Here is a 24,643-nt window from a genome sequence, read left to right on the forward strand (position 1 = left end):
GGCCGTCGTATCTGCACTGGCGGTCCTCTTCCCCCATCATGTCCACGACCCCACCGAACAAGGAGTACCGCGGCTCCAAGCACCCTCGATATGCGCTCCGAAAACAAGAATTCCATCAGCTCTCCGACATTCAGCACAAGCTCGACAAATTATACAAGATGGCCGAGTTCGATAATGATGCCCTGGAGAAAATCTCCATTGTACGAGGCTCCTCTTTCAATATCGACGACGACGACCCCATCGACCTTGATCCGCGATTCTTTCTTCCTGGCCCAATCGAGAACATGGAATATGGAGTGGATGTCCTCGACAAGACTCAAGGACTATGTTGACGCAGGTGGCCTCAACTAGAGCCGATCAGAAACCACCAGATCCGAAAAGAAATCCAGAAGCTCGCTGATCCAGAGGCGCATCCCAACCAGCGGCACAATTACTTGCGCGCGATGTACGAAGCAAACATGCGGGAAGCTGCGCTACTGGCTGTGTTCTGCCAGGAAGCAGCCAAGGTAGACTCGAGTTGGGCGACACATGGGTAAGAATTGTCATTGGCTTTCTTGGGCACCCCCCGTTTCTGACGCCGAGCATAGATACATCCATGGCCGTAAAGCCCCATGCTCTGAGCGAATCTGGTTCTCGACCGATGACGACCAACCATACCGAGATTTCTGGACGAGCGGTGAATACTACAGGTGGAAACGTGGCGCTGGTACATTTGATTGCCACAATCCCAACGTCCCACATGCAGTTGCTACGGTGTACGACTCATCGCGTCCGCTTCACCAAGGGATGCTTCGCAGCGAACTGCGGGTAGCAGTTGGCCTTCTCAGGGAGCAAATCCGCCGAACTCGCGTCTATGTTGACCATTACATCTATCCTGTAAGTTGATCGTCTGACAAACCCGTCCAATGACCCGCCAGACGTTCTGACACCATCCAGGTTCTAGTTGTTAGCTTCCATGGTCGATTTTCTGCTCGCATAACCCAGGCATATTTCCAGAATGGCAAAGTTGTCGTTCGGCCGTCACGTCTCATCGATCTCCATACGCCCGTCATGTCCACAGAAGTTGGACTCGTCAGCTGTCGGAGAGACCTGCTTGCCCATACCCGAGGCTGAGCAATTTGATGACCCGGTACCTACTGAGGTAGAGGTGGCTGATGTGAAGGGCATGTCTAACAAGAAAATTGATGTTCGGTAGGGGCTAGAGTCCAGCTCCCCAGAAGACCTAAGGCATGTTTTGGTAGCGACATATTGTTTTCACTAGCGATTTGGAAGAGTTTGGAGTTTCAGGTTGGCCGAGCCATGAATTGTATTTGGAACATGGAACTTTCGAGATCGGTGAAGTTTAATGATGAATGACGAATCGAGTCTTGGAATCTGTTGCGACATGTCGCATCCCCTTGAGCGAGACTGTATCTTCATTGTTGATGAAGTGGCTTTTCTGGCCAAGCGACTTCCTCAAGCGCGTAAGTCATGCCTCTTTTAACCGTCCTTTGTTTTGGTAGGTTGTTATTCTTTACTGTCCACAGCGAGTTCGTTTGCTCATCGTTGCGGCGCCTTTCCCAACAGGCCCGGTCGCCTAAGGCAAGAAATCCCACCACCCCTGTTGCCTGGGGAATCCCCACTCACGACACAGATGGATGCACGCACCACATCAACAACACCCATGAGATTCAAGGCGCATTTTGCGAAATAGAACTGTCTGCATCACTTTTTCTACGGCGCTTGCATTTTCTCTACAAGGCCCGGCGTGGGTGACCCTTTAGCCGCGCGGCATTTTTGCGGTCTATTTTGGGTACGCACCGACCGGGTCTGCTCATTGTGGCCTGCCCTGAAGATCAACCAATCAACGACCAACAAGGCCAGCCCAGATTGAATAAGACGACTCGATCTCTCCTCAAGGACTCTGAAGCATGGACAATCTATACCTAAGATTTCCTAAGCTTGATCGTAAATTGTACTAAATGTATAATCAAGTATAGCCTAATATCTTTGTAGGAGGGAGTAGCCCAGTAAGGCGACGGATGGTTTGCTTGAGGTTTCTTAAAGCGGGCAATCTCTTGAGAAGCTCGTCGACATTTAACTTCCATCGCCCCCTGTATGGCTATTCCATGGGATGATGGCTTTGAGATCTAAGAGGCTGCACCCATACCTCGCTAGCGAGATTCTTCTGAGCCCTTGTTCTGAGCTCAGCACTAATGTGTTCTTTATTATAGTTGAAGCCCGACCCTCGAGGAGATAACTGGGCCAGAAGACCGTTCTGAGCTCAGCACATTTCGTACCAAAAAATGCCCTCATGGGTCGGTCTTCCATAAACGGGGCGCCAGGGGGCTTTGAGGGGAAGCCAATCGTCATATTGCAACTTTGACGCTGATCCAAAACTATCAGGGCGAATATCGGAGATGGTGGTTGTAGATGGATCTCCGATATTGTAGCTCTTTCGAACAGCTCAGGCCCACTCGCTGGGTGTCGAGGGAATGAGGTGATGCGCCATTGTTCTGATGGGAGAGGCGATGAAAATGAGAAGAAACATGATGTATTACTAGAAACTTTTCCTAAATACTATCAACGCCAATATTCACGGTGAACCCTTGCACCCCTGGGTCCTGGTATGCGCCTCTTGCTATCAAAACCTCCCTGCAACTCGCTGTGTACTTCTGGGCAGATGCTGACGTCTGACTGATCTCCGGGCCACTACAGACAGACTCTGATGAGGTTGTCTCAGCATCAAGGTGTAACCATTGCTCTCCTGAAGCAGCGGTTTCGCCCTCAGAGCTCGTCGAGTGATTGAGGGGTGGAGATTTCTGGGGATAGACGAACCCATCTGCAGGAACAATGCCATCCGTAAAACCCGTCCGCTTGATCTGGCACAGCCTTCGAGCATAGTCGAAAGCTGACTCTTCACCATGCCTTGCTGTCCAGCCCACGAGCTTGAATCTGGCTTGCACGATCCCACTCCAGTAGCTCACTCGGTTGTTGCGGCGGCGAGTTGCAGCCTCGTCAGCCGCGTGTAGCCTCAATCTGTCGTTGAACCGTCCCACCAGCAACCAGGACTTAACTTTCCTGGACCGAGCCACTGAAAACACGTTGATGGGTCCTATCCTTCCACTGTAGCTGACAGCTGCACCTCTTCGAACAAGCAACCGGACCGCCTCGAGCTGGCCACATGCGCTCGCGATCATCAAAGCCGAGCCCAAGGGACATCCCTCAAAATCAAGATCGGCACCTATATCTAGGCAGTTCTCCATGACCCTAATGGAGCCCTGCGAGGCAGCTCTGCAGAGTGGGCTCCATCCTCGGTCGGGCTGAAGGTTAAGCCATCTCATTAAACCCCTGTCTCCAAAACGACGGCGAAACTGATTGAATGTTGTGTCAAGAAAGCTCATTACTGAAAATCGATGCATCCAGTGCCAGGGGAATTGTTGTAAAGTTTCCAGAGCTAGTTCAGAATTCAGGAGGAATGCCGATAGCTGCGGAAGTGTCCAGAGTAGGTAATTGAAAACATAGCCATGGCACTGGCTTGCGATCTCCAGGACGCTATGATGGGTAGCCAAAGAGTCCAGATCATCCGGCGATTCGGTAATGAAAGAGGGGGCCGAAGAATCGAGGGCGCCTCGCAGTTCTATACCTGGGATTTGTATGTGGTCCTGATATGTCCTCATCAGTGCAGAGTAGCCGCCCCCCCAATCTTTCAGGAGGTTGTTGAAGGAATCTTTTAGAACGGCGACTGGTGACGCGCCGTGTTGAAGAAGAAGCGCCACCATCTCTGGGTCCTTCGTGAAGTCAATTGGACATTGTCCATCTGTCGTAGGTTGATCGGGCTCTGCCCCATTTTCAAGGAGTAGCCGAGCACAAGCAAGGTTTCCGTGCCGGACCGCAAGGTGCAACGCTGTTATGCCATGGAATTTTGGGTGCAGCTTTCTAAGCCCTAACTTGCGGTCCACAACCGAGCAAACCACATCCTCAGGCCGGATATGGCTTCGGTGACTATAGATTCTGACTGTTAACGAATTGAACGATTGAAGCGCCCTTTCTTACTTACCTAATTGCCACAGCATGTTCAGCCAAATAGTTGAGCATTAACTTAAGGCCCTCTGTGTGGCCTGTCCATGCAGCATAGTGCAAGGGGAAGTCGAATCCACGAAGCCAGCAACCGCCTTCGTCGTGATATCTGGCAAGAACCGTGGGAATGAGTTGAAGATGGTCCGGATCCGCCCCTGCATTTTCGATTACGGTGCTGCTTTTGTCCAAATGGTAAGTGTCCCCATTATTGACCAAGACGCTTGCCCCGTTGTCAAGGAGCCACTGGGCAATCGCAATTTGCGCCTTGCTGAAGGCAGAGACCAGAGGGTAGCTCGGCTTCCATCCACGCATCGGTTCGTTGAGGGGGCATCCGATAGCAAAAAGCCTTTGGCACTCGTCTAAGTTGCCTTGCTCGATTGCTATTCCCAGCTGCTGAACTAGAGGTACTACTGATTCCGGTGACAGTTGGTGGAGTGATGTAAAATGCCTGTCGACAATTTCGGCAATGTTGTCATGACCCTCTGCGCTGGCCAACATGCTCGCTGTTCGTCCATCCTTGTCAGCCAGGTTCATAGCACCCAGTTGCAGTAGCGCGCGGGTCACGTCAATATTTCCAAAATATGCTGCAAGATGCAAAGCAGTCTGGCCTCCGTCAGACTGAAGATTGACCGACGCCTTGTGAGAGACGAGGATTTCGATGGTATTCACCTGGCTGAACATAGCAGCAAAATGAAGAGCCGTGAGCCCTCCATCACAAGGAGAGTCTATGTTCTCGACCAGTTGCCGCTGAAGGAGAAATTCGACGACACCAAAATTCATTTGGGCGCATGCCCAATGACAGAGAGTGCCGTTTGTGAAGTAGGGATGACCATGGAGTTTTTCCATTTTACGCCCTACGGAACCATCCATGCGCCTTTTCCAACCTTTGACAGTGGGTTTCTTTACCGAGAGACTGTGCAGTTTCTCAAGAAAACTCAGGGATCCTGCGACAACCGCGGTCGTGAAAGCATCAGCGGGTCCGAACACACCATCCCCAGTCAGTAGAGGGTCTGCTCCCAGTTCCAGGAGCACCTCTGCACAGAGAATAGATTTCTGCTTGAGATGCCACGTCAGTGGAGACATGCGAGAGTGGGGAGATGCCAGGGGGCTGATGGCGTCTAGGTCAGCTCCCTTTTCGATAAGTTTCCGCAACAACCACTCAATGCGCTTGGGAGGTGACTCCATGGCGAGTCTGTGCAAGATTGAGAAAGCCCGATCGTCAGTGGAGAAATCTCTGATTCTCTCAGGCCGAGAGTGGTCAAGTAGGCATTGGAGAATGGCGATGCCATCGTCTTTCGAACAAAGGTTGCGCGCAACTCCTGGTTCGCATGCTGACTCGATTGGACTTGTTCCATTTTCTCGCTGATGAACATCCGCACCGTACTTGATAAGGATCTGGACCATAGAGGTGTTCATGCACTGTATCATCGACTTTAAGTAGCCGACAACGACGTCTTGGGTCGGATCCCACAGGCTGGACGATTGTATAGCTTGTTCCAGAGTCGCTGTGTGAACATTCCAATGGCCGATGTGTGCCCAGGAATAAGTCACTAGTAGATAGACACCGCATTGACCAGTCTCAGCTTCATAGGCTTCCATTGCTTTGAAGCCCAACAGGTCGGCCAAGGTACGGTCAAGATCTACCCACCCCGATGACAGGAACTGCTGCAAGTTCTCCCAGTGTTGGGCTTGGTCTTTCAAATTGCACACAGCTTCCCATGGTGTGACGCCCTTGTTACTCTTCAGTCTCCAGATCTCTGGAGGAGAGAGCACTTGTATCACATCACTCCTCGGTACCATTGAGGCCTTCAAGGCTCTCTCAATATAGCTCTCGAGTGGTAGCTGGTCCTCGAATCGAAGCTGCAGAGCTTCAGGAAAGGCTGTTGTTAGGAACTCCAGCCACTCTTTTGTCGGATTGACTGCCAAGCTGTGAAAGGGTGTGGCATCACCAGGCTTGATCACGCCAGACCCGGGGTCCAACGATAACAATTGCTGAAAAACTTTCTTGGAGCCAGCCCGGCCAGCTAACATGAACAAAGATTCATGCTTGTCCCAGAAATCCGGCGTTTTCTGACAGTAATGTAGAAACAGGAGGGCTTTGCTTTCTAACCGCTCGACGTAGTCCTGGGGGGCGTCCTCAAGAGCCTCCAAGGCCAGCATTAGGGGTGTAAAGCCATCTTCGGTTCGCATCAGTAGAGCCTCCTGGTTGCATTCTGGGTCAATGTTGAACAGGGCTTCCATGAATGAGACCTCGCATGCATCGAAGCTTGCGCAAGCATGCCAGAGCGTGCCCGAATCCGGACCCTGAGCGAGGAGCGACAGCCCATGTTCGACGAGAAGCTTCAGGACGCTCCCATCACCCTCAAGATCGCAACAATGAAGGGTGGGAGTCCCCGTGTTTGTACTGACTTCAGGGTCACTCCCAAGCTTCAAAAGAAGACGAGCGCACTCCAGGGCATCGGCCGCGACAGCATGGTGTAGCAATGTTCCATCAATGTCGCTTCGCTGGAGAGTTTGGTTGACGCTAACACGACCGTCTTGCAGACAGAGTTGGAGCGTGGCAGTGTCGTCATTGTCGATTGCGGCTAAAGTCTTGTCAACCAGCGCCGCAATTGAAAGGGATATCCGGCTGTCCGTCAAGGTTGTATCGTTTGTGAAGTCGAACCCAAGAGTGACGGCGGCAAGCCAGATCTTGTTGCCAAGGTCAAAACCCCAGTCTAAGTCGTATGATGAGGACTTCATCAAGTAGTTGAGTAGCCTAAGGATGGCTTCTTCTAAGCCTGAGCAATCTTCTCTGTTGGGCCAGGTTTTGAGGTAATCTCCAAAGGCAGTTATGTCATCGTCAGTCAGGGTATGTCCATGATCCAACAGTGTCATGAGTGGCTCGAAACTCTCTAAATGGCAACCAATGATGGCGACAGTCAATAGCAAGGAATGGTCACCAACTGGGCCATCGAGTTCATTGAGCGATGCCCCTTCTGAGATGAGGCAATCGATCGTTTCGTTCCGCCGAGTTGATGAAGAGAGAATTCCGGTGAAATAGTGCGAGCCGCGGTCGGGATATCTGCCTGAGAGGTCTTCTATGAAACCGAGCAATGAAATCTCAGCAAGTAGAAGCGGTGTTCCCAGGGGAGATTTGGTATCGACTTGAACTCCAGTCTGAATGAGAAATGAACATATCTCGGGAATGTTCAACGCTGAGGCAATACAAAACGGAGGCAGCGAATTGCTTAGAATCAGGCGTTGGATTTTCTGCTTAACATCCCAAGGACCAACAACCGGGTTCGTTGCTGGGGGCATGAAAGAAAAAATGTCCCGCAGAAGAAAGTGAACCCAAAGACGAAAGTTGGGCGTTGCATCCCGGCGAAACAGCGACTTGGCCGCATCCAACAATGAGGCATTGCTGAGTCCATCACGAGTGAGCCGCAGCCAGATGACAGACGCCATCTGGAAGAAGGAGTAGAACTCCTTGCTCTCAACCAAATCATCAGAGAAGAAACGCTCGACATGTTTGTCATCTATGTTGCCAACTTGCAAGAACCTCAGACATTGGAGGGCGATCAGCGCCTGGCCCTCCGATGTGACAAGCCTATACGCTACCAGTTCTGGAGTCTGCGAAAGCACCTCACCTTGTAGGAACTCCTTGACTGAGAAGTGAGCAAACTCAAACGATTGATGTTGGCCATCTTGAGCGGATTTCCGTATGAGACTGCTGCAACACAGAAAGATCTCTCTCTCTGAGACTGTGTTTGTTTCATCCATGTGCACGCCAATGGTCTCGGGTACGGAGACGGCCAGGCAGAGGTCCTCAATAGGCATTTTTGGATACTTAGCGATGAAATGGAGGCACTTCTGGACCAGCTTGCGGACTCGGAGCGGGCGCTTGTTGATTCTCTGAAGCAGTCGAAGATAGGTCTCAGACAGAGTTGGCGGCAGCTCGTGAAGAGCATGACGGCGATCTGCGTCTGTGAGCAGCTGACCTAGGTAGTCTAGCTGGCAAACGACCCAACGAAACCTGGTTCGTTAGTAGTCAAACAAAAACAGGGGAAACTAGGAAGGTACTCACATCCCGTTTGCCCTACTGACTAGTTCACTTTGGATCTCATCCTTGATCGTCTTGTTTTGGATATCCAGCTGCTTCGCTCGGATCCTCCGCTCGATCTCGGCCCGGACATAGATTTTAAGGTCCTCTTCACGTGCTTCGATGGCAACCTCCTTAAATCCGTCCTCGAGAGCCTGTCTGATTTCGATCTCGTTCCGGCTTACCAACGCAATCGAAGTCGTGTTTGTGAAGTCGGCCAAGTCACAAAGGGCTTCCAGAACTTCATAGACACCATCGGCGCATTCGTCGAGACCATCAACGATGATGATGACCTGTGAGAAGAGATTGCAAATCTTTTCCATTGTTTTGACAAGCTCGCTAGGGTCAACTGGCTTGTTCAGTCCTCGGGCTGGATGAAGCTCTTCATAGTACTGTTCCAGAAGATTGAACGACTCATCCCGCTGAATAGCAAGCTGTGATGCCAAAGCGCCAATGATGTTGACCGATTTCAGGGTCGCCTCTTGCTTGTAATCACAGAAAAAGAAAGCAACAGCGACATCGGGTTCAGCCTCCTTCCTAATGATGGCTTCCTGTATCATGGCACCAGCCAAGACAGTCTTGCCTCCGCCCGCAGCGCCGTTGGGCCAGAGTCTTGAACCGGGCGTCTGCAGCCACTCTGTAAAGGCAAAGGAGTGAGTAAACCATTCGCCAGTGGTTGGCTGTCGCAGTTTAAGACTCTGGTCTAGATTGGCTTGAGGGTTGAGCTCTGGGGCCATGAAAAAGTCTAAGACGAGCTGTTTTCTCGGGTCCATGAGGATCGCGGTCCGGATCTCCACCTTCTCCAGAGTTGAGGTAATCTTGGCGAGTGTTTCCCCGTTCTCTTGCTGTTTCATGAGACATAGCTGCAAACTGCGCATCGTGTCGGCCGAGGTAGCGAGGGTGATGCTGTCTTTGCACCGTGAAAGCTGCTGCAACAGTTCTCGCGTATCTGAAGCCGAAAATGGCCACTTTAGTTGCCGAGACACACCCTCCCAGCGGGAGCGATTGTTGAAACTGTCAATGGCTTTCGTGACCTTTCGTTCGATGTTCTCGAATATCTTGCGACACTCGATGAGGTGGCCAACTTTGAGGGCAGGCTCAAAAGCCTGGCCCTCGGCTTCTAGCTCATCAGCGAGTGCCTCAAGACTGCGAAGGAGACCTGAGAAGCTGTTTATTTCTGTGGCCAGAGCTTGAATCTCCTGCTTTGCGCCGCTTGCGGTGCGTCCAAACTTGTATGTGTAGCGGAAGAGGGTGTCGGCAAGACTGATGAGGCCAGCGATGCTCGCTGCCATGGACAACGGATCAGCCATTTTCGTGTATACTAACCATGTAGCCTAGGTAGGGTTTCGTTGGGCATGTATATTGGCTAGTTAGTTCGGAGTGCTTTTCGTTTGTGGTATGGTGAGTTTTGTCTGAGGAAGCAACCTGGAAGAAGCGGGGGGCGCTTATGTACCGGCTCAGGAGTCAGCTGTCAGCCTGTCAGTTGGCCAGCCTGAGGCTCTTGGAGGCGAAGTCAGGCTGTGCCAGGCCGCCCCGGTGCGCCTTTTTATCGTGGGCGGTTAGCACAGCCAGTGACAGCCTGCATGAACCCCCTCATGCACGTAGCGCAATGAAAAAAGACACTGGCCAAAACGGGGCAATGAGCATACCCTGCTCTAAGGCTAGTAATAAAGACACAGAGAGAATATGAAGAGGTGGTTAGAACCTTATCTCATCTTATGATGTTTTGAGTATATGTTAGTGTATTTTATATAAATCTACCCATCATCATAGTCATAGGCTTTGAGGAGTGGGCTACGTTCTGTCGTTTCTCTTGACCCGGCTGCCCCTCAATTGCCCGTCGAGTCGTTTGAGGCAATGTGGCATGGTTACGGTCGCATGCATGGTGGCTGTGTCCTCGCTTCTTTCGCCTTGTGGGGATTGGATGAGATGGGTTGAAAAGTGATCGAATATTGGCAACTGATCAAGACTTCCTATGAATTAACAGATCCTATATACTTAGAGCAATATAAAGAACACTAATTGACTTTTAAACCTAAATATTATTCGAGTTCCTTAACACTTAAAAGGGCGCACGGTCATGTGACTGCCAATCACTCCTCGAGGTGGTGTAATATATTTCAACCTCGATCAATGAAACGACGCCATTAGGGTTAGTAAGCATAGAAGTCAGACACAACCTTACACCGACCAACCTTGAACGACTTTCCTTTTCTCTACTACTTACCCATAGCTGCCATGTTGTTCACATTCTCCATATGGTGCTGCTTATTAGCACTTGGCCCCCTGTTTGTTGCAGGGGACTCCACCCTTGACAACTCCTTCCGCAAGCACTGTCTCTCCTACAAACCCCACAGACTGATATTCAACTCCACCTTGACGCGCCTGGAGTACCTCATTAATGGCACCAAGCTTGGCCTCAATGACAATGTCGAGTCCTGCAACCGGCCTTCTCAGCAAGTCTTGGCCGATATCTGCCGCATTGCTCTGCAGATCCCAACTTCAGAGCGATCCAGCATAAGCTTTGAGCTATGGCTTCCGCAGAAGTGGGAAGGGGCTCGATATCTCGCGACTGGGAATGGGGGCGTTGATGGATGTGAGTGTTCTAACGAAACTGAGAGACGACGCTGATGAAATTTCAAGGTATCAAGTACGAGGACCTGGCATATGGAACAGCTCACGGGTTTGCTACTATGGGCACGAACAACGGCCATAATGGCACTACGGGTGAAACCTTTTTCAATAACCCCGATATTATCGAGGATTTTTCGTATCGAGCGTATGTGTGCTTAACTACCCCGATAGATATTTGACGCTGACCCTCGGCCAGCCTTCACACAGGGACCAAAACAGCCAAGAAGATTATTCAGAACTTTTACAACAAGGAGCCCAGCCGCTCATATTATATCGGGTGTTCTCTAGGCGGCCGCATGGGCATCAAGGCAGCGGAAGCCTTTGCAACTGACTATGACGGTATCATTGCGGGGGCCCCGGCTGTCGATTTCAACAATCTTCAGGGTCAGAGGGCTATGTTCTACCCCATCACTGGCCCCATAGGCTCTCCCGACTTTATCAATGCTGAGGCCTGGAAAGGCTTGATACACGACGAAATTCTGAGACAATGCGATCACCTCGATGGTGTTGAAGATGGCATCATCGAGATCCCCAACAAATGCTTCTTCAACCCTTGGACTCTCTTATGCCGCAGAGAAAAGTCGACCGATTGCCTCACTTTCGCGCAGGTCAAGCAAGTTCAAGAAATCTACGTACCGTACACTTACCCCGATGGACAGCTAATCTTTCCACGGATGAATCCAGGGAATGAAGAACAGGCTGTTTCGAAACTCCTCGCTGGCAAACCTTTCAGTTATTCTGAAGACTGGTTTCGATATGTCGTTCTCAACGATCCCGACTGGGATGCCATCGCCTACAACAGAGACCTTGTTCATCGTGCTGATGAGCTTAACCCCTTCAACATCCGGACATTTCCAAAAACACTTCCTGCTTTCAAAGAGCGTGGTGGAAAGATCCTAAGCTACCACGGGGGTCAGGATAACCAAATCACCCAATTTAACACGGAGCGCTTCTGGGATCACATAGAAAGCGCCGACCCAGACCTACACAATTACTTCCGATTCTTTCGCATCTCCGGCATGTTTCACTGCAGCACTGGTCCCGGAGCTTGGGCTCTTGGCCAAGGTGGTGGTGCTCCAGCTGCTGGCATTCCGTTTGATCCACAACACAACGTCTTGGCTGCGATAGTTGCTTGGGTTGAGGAGGGACGGGCACCTGAGACACTGACGGGGACAAAGTTTGTTGACGATAATTACACGCGGGGTATTGACTTTCAGCGTGATCATTGTTTGTACCCTAGGGAACAAACTTACGTCGGGGGTGATCACAGGCAGACATCCAGCTGGAAATGCAAGTCATGAGAGCTCGTGCATAAAATCTTGGGCTGTCTCTTTGCGGTTCGCCTAGAACTACATATCTCTTTTCGGAATAGACTACTTGTTCAGCCGAGGGGCCCTTTCGGGATCTCTCCAGAACAAACAAGCCTCCTTTCGAATCGAGTCCTCCTCAACCTTCGTGTTCTGGGGCTGCACAACGAGCTGCTGCGGCGACTCATCTCCACCTTGATATGACGGCCACTTCGGGCTACCGGGGTACCTATGACGATTGGGATCTCCCGATGCCACAAAGCTGGCCAGGTACGCATGGTAAATGTGGCTGATCTCAGGGAACTCAGTAGTGGGTTCGTTCCAGGTATATGCCGTGTCAGATGTGTGTGGGATACCCTGCCAGTCTGGAACCTTGTTCCTCGTGTTGAAACGAACCTTCCAGGTTGGTACGCCAGCTGTGGATGTTCGGTAGGTGGTTTCTTGGCCGGGGCAAATGTAGGCGTAGTCGCTCCAGGCAGCTGAAATACGGTTGTACTGGGTGCTGTTTGGCGAGTTTGCGAATGGTGAAGTTGGGTCTGTTGCTGGATCGGGGTAAAGAGAAGCTATATCGGCCAAGTCTTCCTCTGTCAGAGCTGGTGAGATGTTGTGCAGATAATCCAGAAACTCCTGGTTTGTCTCCAAGTCACCGGGCGTGTAAAACTTTCCCTCGTCAGAGGTAGTCGATGAAATGGTCGGGACATGAAAGAAGGTGCCGTCGTAACCCGATTGTGAACCGGGCTTCTCGAATAAAGGTCCTCCATGGACAGGCTGGAAAGGCCAAGTCAGGACAGGGTCGTAGTCGTTGTAAATCTTGGTGCTAATGTTTCGAATGTCGTTTATGTCTGCCTTTCGAAGACATTTGAGGGTGGCCTTGTTTGTCTTGGCCTTGTCGCATCCGAGGAAAGATAGATACTCGGCATACTGGCGCTTATAGAGGGGATAGCTCGCGTTGGGGAATGCCCTCGAAGTGACAGAGCCCGACTGGTGAATCGCCCGGGCGAACAAGGGCTTGGAATCTTTGCCGTAGTTGTGGAAGTAGTGGATTCCCACAGAGTGGCCGCCAGCAGATCGGCCGCCAATAGTGACAGCCTTGCGATCACCTCCAAAAGAGCCAATGTGCTTCTGGACAAACTGCAGGAAGTAGTTTTGATCTCGAATTCCAAGGTTCAGCAGACCTTCGTCCTCAAAAAGCTCAGAGGGCAGAAATCCGAGAGAGTTGAGACGGTAGTGGAAGTTGACGACAACAATAGGTTCTTTGGATGAAGCGACGAATGCGGCGGCGTCGAAACTTGCCCAACTGCCCACGCAGAATGAACCTCCGTGGATCCATACGAGAACAGGGAGTTTCTTGCTCAGAGGGACGCCTTTCGTTCGATAGACGTTGAAGCTGAGGCAGTCTTCATCTTGAGTCTCGAGGGGAGTTCGGGAAGAGGCATCTTGAATACACGCCTTGCCGTATGTGTCGGCGGTCTTGATTCCCCCGAACTTTGCAGGCGCATTTGCTGGAGAGAAACGCCCGTTACCAGTGGGCGGTGACGCATAGTTGATACCGAGCCAGGCGTCGACAGGTGCTGGGAGGTCCTGTTTGGAGTAGGTGCTGTTGATGACTGTGCCTGAGAAGGTGCCGTATCCGTCAAGCTTGACAGGGTTATAGTGCTTCGCAGTGACCTGCGAAGGACCCAGCCCAAAGGCCAGCAACGCGCTGATATTCGTCAAAACCTTCATCGTGCCTGTCCCAACCGTCACAAACAGTTCGACCGAGGGCTTAATAAGAAGATAGTCCCAACTATATACCTCAATCCTCATTTAAGTATCCAATTGCGCCAGTACCGTCGGTCAAGGTTGACCCCCGCAACTAGCGATCGGCAAACCGCCGACTCGCTTCTCTTTGAGGGAATTCCTCGGGGCCGACGTCCAAACTTGGTCCGAAGGCAAGGATCTGCATGTTATTTGCACGAACTTGTGGGGAATTGTATCATCGCCAAGACCGCTACATTGATAGAAGACTTGCCATGCCTCGGCGTCGGAACTAGATGTATATCCCGTGGTGAAATGCCGATTGTGGGATGCTTTTCTACCTTCCCTTTTGGTGCTAATCGTGAGTGATAAAGGCGTTATAGTTCATACATATCAGGTGTCTCGGTGCATGGGTTGCGTAATCAGTCGAATGATGGTATGATAGACAAATAAATAACTCCTATCGCAGCACAACGCTTAACCCCAACCTGTCTTCCTATGCTTTATAGGCAGGATAGTCCGTATATCCAATAGTAGAGTCCTCAAACGGTCCATAGAATCGCGACCGGTCGTAAGGCGCAAGAGGCCAGCCATTTCGCAATCTCTCCACCAGATCAGGATTACTGATGAAATAACGACCGTACAACAGACCGTCATACTTGCCACTCTCAAGCATACCCCATGAGTTTCCATCATCAAAACCACCTGCAGAGAAGAAAGGCGTGTCGCCAAAGATGGACCTGAACAGAGACAGATCGACAGTCGGCAGACCCCAAGAGTTCAAGAACTCCTGCTTCTCGGCCTCAGAGAAGATCTGTTCATATCGAGGCTCGACGAAGCTAACGTATGACAAGTTTGGAAGACGCGTCTTCAGCTCGCGGCAGAGGTGACCCCACGTCTCGACTCGTTGCTCGCTGCGAGCCTGGTTGAATAGACCGAATGGAGTCAATCGGATAGCCAGGTTCTCCTGGCCAACCGTCTTGGCCAGCTCCTCCATAAGCTCTAGTGGAAACCTGCATCGCTTCTCGGCTGTGCCGCCGTAATCGTCGGTTCGCTTGTTAATGTTGGTGCTCAAGAATTGCTCTGGCAGGTATCCGTTTCCTGCGTGGAGTTCGACACCATCAAATCCGATCTCCATAGCCGTCTTAGCAGCCTTGCGGTAATCATCAATCGTCTTCTTAATGTGGTCGACAGTAAGCTCAATAGGTGGGTGATCTGCCAGCTTGACGGGTGTCGTGCTGTGGGGGGCTGGGTAGGAGAAGGTCTCGTTGGGGTCATCCCAAGTGACAGCGGATGGGGCAACGATGGGTGTGCCCGTCAGTTGAGGGATGTTGGCACGTCCTGAATGCCAAAGCTGGGCGTAAATGAAGCCTCCCTTAGCATGTACTGCGTCGACGATCTTTTTCCAGCCCTCGGCTTGCTCGGGAAGGAAGATGCCAGGCACACCCGGCATGGCATTGCCCTATTGTTGTTAGCTACTCATCCTCTCAATGTCTGGATTAATCTTACCTCCAATGAGGGGGGCAGACCCTCAGAAATGATCAGGCCGCCCTCTGTTGTCCTCTGAGTATAGTATTCCACCATCAAGTCATTGGGGACCCAGATTCGATTGGGGTTTTCGGGTGTCGAGTTAGCGTTCAACGGGGTGCCCCGGTTTCTTGTAAGAGGGGCCAAGATAACTCTATGCTTGAGGCGAATCTTGCCATTGGCAATGTCCAGAGGCTGGAACAGCTTGGAGGCCGGTCCAACGTCGAGAGCGTCTCCCATGGTGAACGAGTTATTAATGAGTGGGGGAAATGGTCGGTTGTTGACAAGGGGTCGAAGGTGGCAGGCTCAAACAGTTGAATCAAACAGTTGAAGAATTTCGGAAAAGGAAAAAGTCTTTGGGAATCAGTTCGTATTTCTTAAAACTCGGAACAGGGAGAGCTTATCGCATGCCAAGAAGCCACCCCTGATATCACATGCAGAACGCCGCAAATCTCATCTCACTACCCTTGAACAACGACGACCAACACTACCTTTAAGTAACATTTCCCATCACATGAAACCCCATCCTGCGGTCATTGTTTCGTTTCTTACTCGGCTCCACCGGACCAAAGCGTCGATCCCTTCTAGGGGTGGTATCCAAATCCGCGCTTGAAGAGACCCTCATCAAACGCTAGTCCAGGATCCCAATGTAACCCCAGCGACCATCATTTTCTCCTGATGATCCTATGGTTCCTCAAGACTGCAAGTTAATGCTTTGGGAAGTTCCAAGTTTTCGGGTCCCAGGCACGGACATTGCGTCAGGGCAGAGTCCGATGAAGCGTGCCAATGCGGATGGACCTTGGCGGGCTTCTGCGCCGTTCGGCTATTCGTACCGATAACTGGGGAGGCTACCAACAGGCTAATTCCCTGTAGCAGGAGAGTCTAACAATATAATGGAGCTTTTGATCTGCAAATCGAACCCACAGTTATGCCGAGGACTTGTGAACTACGTCTGCAACCCGAGGCTGCACGAAATTAGCCTGCGGGCTGAAGAATGGCTTCGACGGATGATCAGGAACGCGATTGAAAAGAAAACTGGGCTCCTCCCCGGCTTCAAGACCCAGCGTTTCCTGCTCTCAATTTTTCCGTGGCTCATCTTGATACCCTTCCTTCATTCTTTGAAAGTGGTCTTTTAGGGCCTGACATTGTTGACTATGAGTTTCCCAGGTGCAGGGCCTCCACCTGAGGGCGTGGTGCCGAATCTGGAGCACCCCCAGGATGTGCTCAAGTCGTGCAATTACGTCACTCAGGCATTGACCCTCGTGTTTGTGTCTGCATTTGTTGCAACTCGATTCTACGCCAAGTCCAAGGTGATGGGGGGAGGCATAACTCGTGATGACTGTGAGTGAGCTAAGTGCCATTGTTACAGTTGAGGGCTCACAGAAGATAGGGTTCACATATTCTTCCTACGTACGACACTGAAACTCCTTTTGGCTTGATTGTCTCGGACTCATCGGATGTTAGGTACTGATGGTTGGGTATTGTATCACAGCCTGTGTTGGTGAGTACATCTTGTTCCGATGCTTTGGTACAATGCTTACACTACATCAGCTGGGACATACGGCGGTGGGCTCAATCAATGGGAAGTACGAAAAGAGCATGCACAGATATTCTTTCGGGTGAGTCGGGATGCCCATTTTTTTATTTTTCTTCTGACAGTTATCATCACAGTCCGGATACGCCGCCACCATTTTTTACGCCCCCATGGCCTTGACAGTCAAACTCGCCCTCCTCTCCATCATCATCCGAGTCTTTGGATCAGTCCACAAAAAAACAATGATCGGCATCTATGTCTTCATCGGTATGCTGGTAGTATACTACGTATCGGGTGTCTTGATCAAGATATTCATCTGCTGGCCCATCAGCGCATACTGGAAAGGAGAGACGGACAAATGCCTGGACCAGAGTGCCATCATCACTGCTGATGCCATAATTAGCACCGTCAGTGACTTGGTCATTCTGCTATTGCCTACTCCTCTTACTTGGTCTTTGCATTTGTCTAAAAGAAAGAGGCTTCGAGTTATTGGCATTCTTTGTGCCGGAGGTGTGGCAACCGCATTTAGTATCTACCGTCTCGCAATGATCCTGCACGAGGGCAAGTCACCAAACCAGACCATTGTCTTTACAAAAGTCATCCTCTCTGGGTAGGTATCCCGGCCGATAACGCTTTGGTATATGACTGACAAGAAAAGTAACGCGGAGGCCGGAATTGGACTCATTTGTGCTTGCCTCCCCTCCATCAGCGCTCTCCTGGTTCGGCGTCAAGGGTATCCCTACTACGGGAACCAAAGCCACTCAAATCATGGCGAGTTCAGTCGGGGAGAAATCATGATGACCCGATCTTTTCACGTCGAGACGGGCAAGGTTGCCAAGGAACCACAGCCCGATGTGTACGACCTTGGTCACGATGAGGCGGGATTGGTCGCCGGGAGGCAGGCTAATCCGAAGAGTAACCTATCGAGCCGGAGGGGGTCCGAATCTACAAGTTAAATACTTGTTGAGTACGTTAGCTTTGGCGGTATGATGGTCATGTATGGTATGAAAACTTGGGTTTGGTACATTGGATATGGTTGAGGTTGGCTTTCACGTCCTCGTCTCTTATTAATCAGCTCTGCGCATTTGAGAGCAATATTTTACAATTATTAATAACTTGTTACTTAAATTCGTGTATTTACAATACCTCTTCGAACATAAAATTCAGATATGGATCGGCCAGATTCATCACGAACACATAGGCCTCAGTGAGATTCCACCACCAGACGTTGCCAGCAAGTGGCTTAGCGATGTGGCTGTAGAGAAATATCCAGTTTCACTTGTTCGCTGTTTTCGTTCTCTAGTCTCAGGTGTTCTTATCTCTCGTCTTCTATCTAAGGTTTCTCGTGCCGTTATCCTGCAAAGCCTCAATCTATTTTTATCACCAACTTTTTCAGCTCGTCGAACACTGCCGGGTCTCGGCACCATCATTCTTAGCCACATGACCGCTAAACCAATCCCATTGGCTGCCCGCATTTATGATAGTTCACAGGTGGGAGAGGGTGATGCTCGTGGCTGGCTCAGAAACCCAGAAGGAATAAGCGTCGTATGACAAGTGATGCATGGATTACAGGGTGCATCCTCCTGCAGGGTCAAAAAACGGTTCCATTGAAGCATCCAACGGAATGCACAATCTAGTTAGGCGCATATGGAGTGAGCAGAGGCTATAATATGAACCAACACCCACCTCTAACATCTGCGCTCCGTTGACATCTGGATCCACGATCCAGATGACCCTTACCCAAGATGGCCGGCCACCAGCAAACTCCAGGCTCAGGGCGCGGAGAATACCAAATGTTCAATTCGCAATATGCGCAGACCCTCTCTTTGGTGTCTCAAAGTAAGTCTTGCTCGTGCCTCCTCTGCCACTGCGTTGATACCTTGACCTCTTAATCGAGGGCAAGCTCCAGGCTAAGGTCTCACCACTTACCTATTCATAGAAAGCAACTTTTCTATACCTATGACGGGGCCCCTTATCTCGAATCGAGACATGGGAGAGCTTATGTCTCGCGACCATGGGTTTGAAACAGGGTTCGAACCCAAGGTTGCGTATAATCATACGCCGTCAGAGGAAAGCGAATCAATCAGGCACTTTACTGTCGCTCCACATGGTCTCGGTGTTCCTGGCTCAATCTACTCAAGTCTGTATCAAGAGGGCCAATTCCGTCTTCTTGCGATTCTTCCCGGCACCGACGATGCCCCAATCCGATGCCGCTTACGCATCTGCTCTTTGGACGACAATCACGACACCTACGAAGCGCTCTCTTACTGCTGGAGGACAGAAGCGGACTGTGATTGGGGTGTTGAGTACCCCTCGATCGAATGCAACGGGGTTGAGATGGCTATAGGCGTCAACTTGCATCTTGCTCTGCGTCGAATACGCCGCCCAGACTCCACGCGCCTGGTGTGGGCTGATGCCATCTGTATTGATCAGAGCAATCCCGTCGAGCGAAGTCAACAGGTTGCTGCGATGGGTGACATCTTTCGAAATGCGTTCAGAGTCCTCGTTTGGCTTGGTCCGAATGGAGATGACGATCCCCTACAGTCAACAGCCTCACAGGCCCTCGCCAGTATTTGCTCGATTGTTTCCACGTGGGCGATACCAACCAACCGTCCAGTAGATTTCGAAAGTGCTCGGTATCGGATCCAAGGATTAGCTCAAGAGTTTCATGGTGAGGGACCATTGCCGCAAGAGAGTCCAATCTGGTTTAAGGCCTTGGGCCTCTATAAGACACGGTGGTTCCAACGCCTCTGGGTAGTCCAAGAAATCGCATTAGCGCAACGATCTACGGTTATCTGGGGAAAATGCGAAATGTCGTGGCAATGGATCGGACTCGCTGCCGCAATTATTCGAACGAACTGGCACCGCATCGTGCCTAAGGACTTTAACAGAGGCAAAATGTCAGACCGACAGGTACCCGTCGGTGTGATGAACGCGTACTTTATGTACAGGATATCGCGTTCCCAGGACTATCTCGAGCCCCTTCGGTTTTCCTTCTGCGAGCTTCTTACATTGACTCGACAGTTTGGGTGCCAGGAGAAGCGAGACAAGATCTTTGGACTACTCGGTCTAGCTACTACGGATGGTATCAACTCGCTAATTACGCCTGACTACACGAACCCTCTTGGAGAAGTTTACCATAATGTGGCAAGTCTGATGCTCAGCTCCAAGAATCCTCTAGCCATCTTATCTCATGTTCATCACACCGAGATCTTTGACCACCCCGGACATGCGGTCTACGCCTACGATCACGGCTATTCATCCCAGGCTAGTTCAGCCAGAGTCACGCCTTACAAAGATTCATGGATCCCAAGATGGGATGTCAAGGGACCACAGGCACTGACACCTCTGGACGCACATCCGGATTTTGCAGCCGGCTTGTCTAAGCCAGCTCAGATCCGAGACGGCGTCCAAGGCGACCGACTCACAGTCCGAGGGATCATCATTGATGATGTGAAGTACAGGGTCTGGATGAGTTCTCAATGCTTCAAACAGCGACAATCACTGCCTTGTAGGCAAACACCAGGCCTTGAGGAAATCCTAGTGCGAACCGGCCACACACGACACACCTTGGAGAGGCTAGCTCTGACCCTGACGGCGGGCAAGAGCTGGTATGGCACTCCAATCACCGATCGCGCCGGCATGCTTGCAGATTTTGCAAACTGTCTTGTTACTGGATGACTCTGGTGGGCGCTAGAGCTAGATCCGTTTGGATCGAAAGATGTCAAGGAAAACAGAAGTGGGAACAACTCTAGGAACCAGGATAATACTGCAATTTTTTCTCCAGCGGGAGATTCCATCACGATGTCCGATCTAGAAGAGCTGGCTATAGAAGGGAATGGTCCCCTTTTCCTGGATGCGGTAACTACGGCTTGCGTTGGGAGATGTCTCTTCTCGACCGGGTCAGACATGCGAGGCGTCGGACCGATGGATACACGGCCTGGGGATATGATCTCCATCATATATGGTACAGCTGTGCCGTTTGTTATCCGACCATGTGAGGGTAAACAAGGGTATACGCTTGTGGGTGAATGCTATGTTCAAGACCTCATGCGTGGGGAGGTGGTTAGTGATGGGAGGTACAAGGAGACTTGGATCGAGTTGGTCTAGACTTGCCTGAGATCCCGTTAAGATTAGCATCAGCCTATTAGTAGCGGGATCTTGCATTGGTAAGGGAGTTTAAAATTGAGTTTACCATTTGTTTGTCGTCCGGTCCTCGTGGATGCGTGGGTCAGCAGTTTCGAGAGACAGGCGACCATTAAGTTCCCTTCGGGTGTTTTCCACAGTTCTCCAAAGACGAATAATACAAAATAACGCATTCTTTTTCGTCCTTCAAGTTCCAATCAAAGGGGGTTTTATCCCTAATCCTTCAGCCCTCGAATATGAGCGTTATCATTTATCCCTCCAGGGGTATGGGGCAGACGCACACTCCCAATGGGATGGCATCACATGGATGTCAGCTTGTTTGATCGCACTTGTCACAAATCATGGGGTCATCTAGGTCAAGGACAAGGATGTCTGGGAAATGGGGTCACAATGCTGGGGTAAACATGTCTCCGCCTGACAGCCGAAGTTGTCAAAGGTCCGACGCGAGAGTGCTGGATGATTCCCCCTGCGGCTTTTTACACAGGAGAGGCTTACCGAGTTAACTGCCGACCTTCCAATGCCCAGAGTTCGTGGAACAGCCACATTACCATCTCGTGAGGGGAACGGGCATTGTCGAACCAAGGAAGATGAGAGAGACAGCGAGAGACACACTCGTGACGATGGGTAACAATGAGCTTGAAGCCTTTGACTCGAATGTATACCCCCAGCCTGATAGCATAAAGATTCAAGAGTGGTTCATAAAAACGAAATTGGCCTGAGACCTGTCACATTGACAATTGTGGGAATAATCGGGAATGGTCACGCCTTCAATAAACGGCGTTTGGCCTCTGTGATGGCAATTATTCCATCAAGTTATGCAGACGGGATAAAAACATTAGCCTTGCCCTAATGACTGACCGAAATGCACGCGCGGAAATCTGGGCAATCAACAAAAGGACCGCAATTTCTACAGCATCCAAACAGAGTTTGGACACCTCACGGACCTGACCCTCCTTGGTGGATTTGTTAGACCGTGTCTTCGCTATAACGTAATACGAGGGACAAGGGCCTCGACCTGCCAGATCAACAGGAGAACGTACCGAGATCTGGGGATGCACCACTTGTCTCTTGCCATGGGCGATCTCCCTCAAGATTGCGCACTTGTTTTATCAGATCTGAGAGGTAATTCAGGGTAACGCTGTCTCCAGCTTTGACCGGTTCCTTGGGAGCGAAAAGGTGGAGAAGCAGAAATGGCGCCGTTGAGGGCCGTTGAAGACACCAAAATGGAACCCCTGCGAGGTGGCGGCGATCAAGTGGTCACCCGCACAGACGCTCATGCATGTCTTGGTTCTGGGCCGAGGCGAGGAGCTTAAGGGAGTCAGAGTTTACCTGTAAGATGGGAATGATGTGCCCGTGGAAGCATCAATGGAACTTTTCCACGTCTCAACGGTTCGAACCCTTCTGCAAGTTGCAACCGATGTGGCTGCTCCCCTTTGACCTGAACGGGCTTCCCCTTGGAAGGATCTGTTAATTAGCTCCTCTTGCAGGGATTATCCCCAGCCCCGGTACATCCGGAGCACACCCTTGGTGACACTGTCGAGGCTTGATTGGCTCCCCCGGCCTTTCGACCGAGTCATGATGCCATCTGGGGACCCACGAAAACCCTCGCCCTTCGCTTCCCCAGCTCGCCAAGACAATAGCACTCCCCCAGTCTCTCTCACCTCTTACCCGAGGGATCAGTAGTCCAGTTTTTTCCTCTTTTTCTTCCCCCGCCGCGGCATATAACGCTGGGGCCGAACCGAGCAAGGAGCAGCATCTGCCCGTCGTCATCTCGTCCACACTCAACTCCTCCTCTCACACAATGACCTTACCCCGACTCGACGAGGCATGGCATTGTCCTCCGACGTCGCCCTCGACATCACGACGGCAAGCGTGTGCGCCGCCCTCATCATCGCGCGCCTCGCCTACCGCGTGCTGTTCCGCTGCAAGCTGCACCCGACCTGCCACCGAACCTGGCGCATCGACGACTTTTACATGACCATCGCCATCCTCCCTCTGATCGGTCGATCCACCTGCATCTCGCTGTCCTTCGTCCTTAACCACAACCACACCTACGAGCCCGCCACCGAGGCAGAGGCCCTTGCTCAGGGCGTCAGCGTCGACCAGCTCAACCACGACAGAATACTGTCGCACAAACTCTTGATACCCGGTCGGATATGTTATGCGTTGTTGTATGTAGGATGATCTGCAGGAACGGAGGCTGTGCTGACTTGCAGTAGTTTGTGGTGTCTTAAGCTTGGCCTGCTTGCATTTTACACGCGCTTTGTTGGAGTCTTTCGATGGGGAAAGGCTGTTGCGAATACCCTCTGGGCGTTTATTGCCCTGACGTTTATTGCTGTGTTGATCACTACCTTGACGGAATGTCACCCACTATCATTGTATGTCACTCTTGACTCTTGTTGCTGAGACTCAACTGACAAGCATAGAATGTGGAAACTTCACTCTGAAGATACCAGTATGACGATCGAATGACTTCAACTTCAACTTCAACTGACGTCTATCGCAGAAATAAAATGCCAACGGGCTCTCGTAAACCTCATCCTCATGGCCGTCTGCAACATCATATCCGACGTCGCATTAATCATCCTCCCCTTTCCAATCCTCCAACACCTCCGTCTCGACCTCAAAGCCAAACTCCAACTGGGCTTCCTATTCAGCGTGGGCGCCGTCGTCGTCGCCATCACCATCCTCCGCCTCCCTCTCATCCTCAACGAATCCGTATCCCAACAATCACGCTCAAAGGTTAGACTCTATCCTCCGCTATCGGACCTCTTTCTGACTGCCAACAGTGGGCTTCCATCGAGATATTATGCGCGTGTGTCGTGGCAAACACGCCATTCTTCTACGCCCTCCTAAAAGACCTCCAACGACAACACGACGACCGAACTGCGGGAACAGCGAGCGTCGCGCGCAGGGGAGATTTCTATCTACAGAGTCTACCGTCGTCTTCATTGCCACGGAATCCATCACAGTCTTCAAAGCCCTCCATGAGGATGTGGGAACAAGTCTAGGGAGAAACAAAATAGTTATATGAAAATCTAATTCAACGCGTTAATGACACCATATGCACAGCTGAGGCTGATTGTTCCACTCGCCCATCTTGCGGTCTCGAAATGTCAGGCCATTCTTGTAGCGCCACAGGGTGAACCGAGCTCGTACGACAGCGGAGAGGGTTGGATGATCGACATGCAGGATCTGGGATGGACATGATGCGGTGGAGATGATGTCCGTCCGGCCGAGAAGACATGGGCAGTTTGAAGCCCGTGATGCATCTGATAAACGACTCTACACGGGTTACATGTTATTCGCCGAGTTGCTAGCCCAAGCAGCTCCCACGGAAACCAACCCCGGATTCACAGTCAAGACCCCCAAAGCCGCCGTCCCAACACCCGCGACGACGCCAAACAATCCCATGGCCTGCTTCTGCGATTGCTTCCTCGCCCTCTGGCTCTCCATCTGAGCCTCTGCCGCTCTCTGCCTCCAAAGCGCCGCCTCTTGCTCCTCCTGCTGCTGTCGTTTCATCTCTTCTTGTTGTTCAAGAAGTGCTCGCATCTTTGCTTTGAGCTGTTTTTGTTTCTCTTCTGCTTCTTTGGCTTTCTGCTGTTCTTCCAGGACTCG

At 51.2% G+C, this 24,643-nt stretch overlaps 8 protein-coding genes across 8 annotated transcripts; 5 read left to right on the top strand and 3 right to left on the bottom strand.

Moving 5' to 3' along the window:
- Positions 1-38: 38 nt before the first annotated feature.
- Positions 39-1,113, top strand: NCS54_01442500 (Hypothetical protein; the record flags this gene model as incomplete). The annotated part of the gene is made up of 4 exons (XM_053159576.1): positions 39-296; positions 372-532; positions 588-876; positions 937-1,113. The coding sequence occupies 4 exons, from the start codon at positions 39-41 to the stop codon at positions 1,111-1,113; spliced, it is 885 nt and encodes a 294-aa protein (XP_053015551.1).
- Positions 1,114-4,035: 2,922 nt separating this feature from the next.
- On the bottom strand, positions 4,036-9,450 carry NCS54_01442600 (NACHT domain-containing protein; the record flags this gene model as incomplete). Its single annotated transcript, XM_053159577.1, has 2 exons — positions 4,036-8,074; positions 8,126-9,450. The coding sequence occupies 2 exons, from the start codon at positions 9,448-9,450 to the stop codon at positions 4,036-4,038; spliced, it is 5,364 nt and encodes a 1,787-aa protein (XP_053015552.1).
- Positions 9,451-10,378: 928 nt separating this feature from the next.
- On the top strand, positions 10,379-12,075 carry NCS54_01442700 (Carboxylic ester hydrolase; the record flags this gene model as incomplete). The annotated part of the gene is made up of 3 exons (XM_053159578.1): positions 10,379-10,736; positions 10,784-10,919; positions 10,971-12,075. The coding sequence occupies 3 exons, from the start codon at positions 10,379-10,381 to the stop codon at positions 12,073-12,075; spliced, it is 1,599 nt and encodes a 532-aa protein (XP_053015553.1).
- A 72-nt stretch (positions 12,076-12,147) lies between these two features.
- NCS54_01442800 (Carboxylic ester hydrolase) lies at positions 12,148-13,806 on the bottom strand (the record flags this gene model as incomplete). The annotated part of the gene is made up of 1 exon (XM_053159579.1): positions 12,148-13,806. One exon carries the CDS (start codon positions 13,804-13,806, stop codon positions 12,148-12,150), a length of 1,659 nt encoding a protein of 552 aa, XP_053015554.1.
- A 508-nt stretch (positions 13,807-14,314) lies between these two features.
- NCS54_01442900 (Hypothetical protein) lies at positions 14,315-15,585 on the bottom strand (the record flags this gene model as incomplete). Its single annotated transcript, XM_053159580.1, has 2 exons — positions 14,315-15,280; positions 15,328-15,585. 2 exons carry the CDS (start codon positions 15,583-15,585, stop codon positions 14,315-14,317), a joined length of 1,224 nt encoding a protein of 407 aa, XP_053015555.1.
- Positions 15,586-16,499: 914 nt separating this feature from the next.
- Positions 16,500-17,835, top strand: NCS54_01443000 (Hypothetical protein; the record flags this gene model as incomplete). Its single annotated transcript, XM_053159581.1, has 4 exons — positions 16,500-16,686; positions 16,897-16,964; positions 17,017-17,489; positions 17,538-17,835. 4 exons carry the CDS (start codon positions 16,500-16,502, stop codon positions 17,833-17,835), a joined length of 1,026 nt encoding a protein of 341 aa, XP_053015556.1.
- A 789-nt stretch (positions 17,836-18,624) lies between these two features.
- Positions 18,625-20,560, top strand: NCS54_01443100 (HET domain-containing protein; the record flags this gene model as incomplete). The annotated part of the gene is made up of 2 exons (XM_053159582.1): positions 18,625-18,718; positions 18,819-20,560. The coding sequence occupies 2 exons, from the start codon at positions 18,625-18,627 to the stop codon at positions 20,558-20,560; spliced, it is 1,836 nt and encodes a 611-aa protein (XP_053015557.1).
- A 2,292-nt stretch (positions 20,561-22,852) lies between these two features.
- NCS54_01443200 (Hypothetical protein) lies at positions 22,853-24,036 on the top strand (the record flags this gene model as incomplete). Its single annotated transcript, XM_053159583.1, has 5 exons — positions 22,853-23,196; positions 23,245-23,403; positions 23,452-23,480; positions 23,532-23,767; positions 23,815-24,036. 5 exons carry the CDS (start codon positions 22,853-22,855, stop codon positions 24,034-24,036), a joined length of 990 nt encoding a protein of 329 aa, XP_053015558.1.
- Between the last annotated feature and the right edge of the window lie 607 nt (positions 24,037-24,643).

The sequence above is a fragment of the Fusarium falciforme genome, chromosome 12, assembly GCF_026873545.1.
Source record: "Fusarium falciforme chromosome 12, complete sequence".
NCBI classification, from domain to species: domain Eukaryota; kingdom Fungi; phylum Ascomycota; class Sordariomycetes; order Hypocreales; family Nectriaceae; genus Fusarium; species Fusarium falciforme.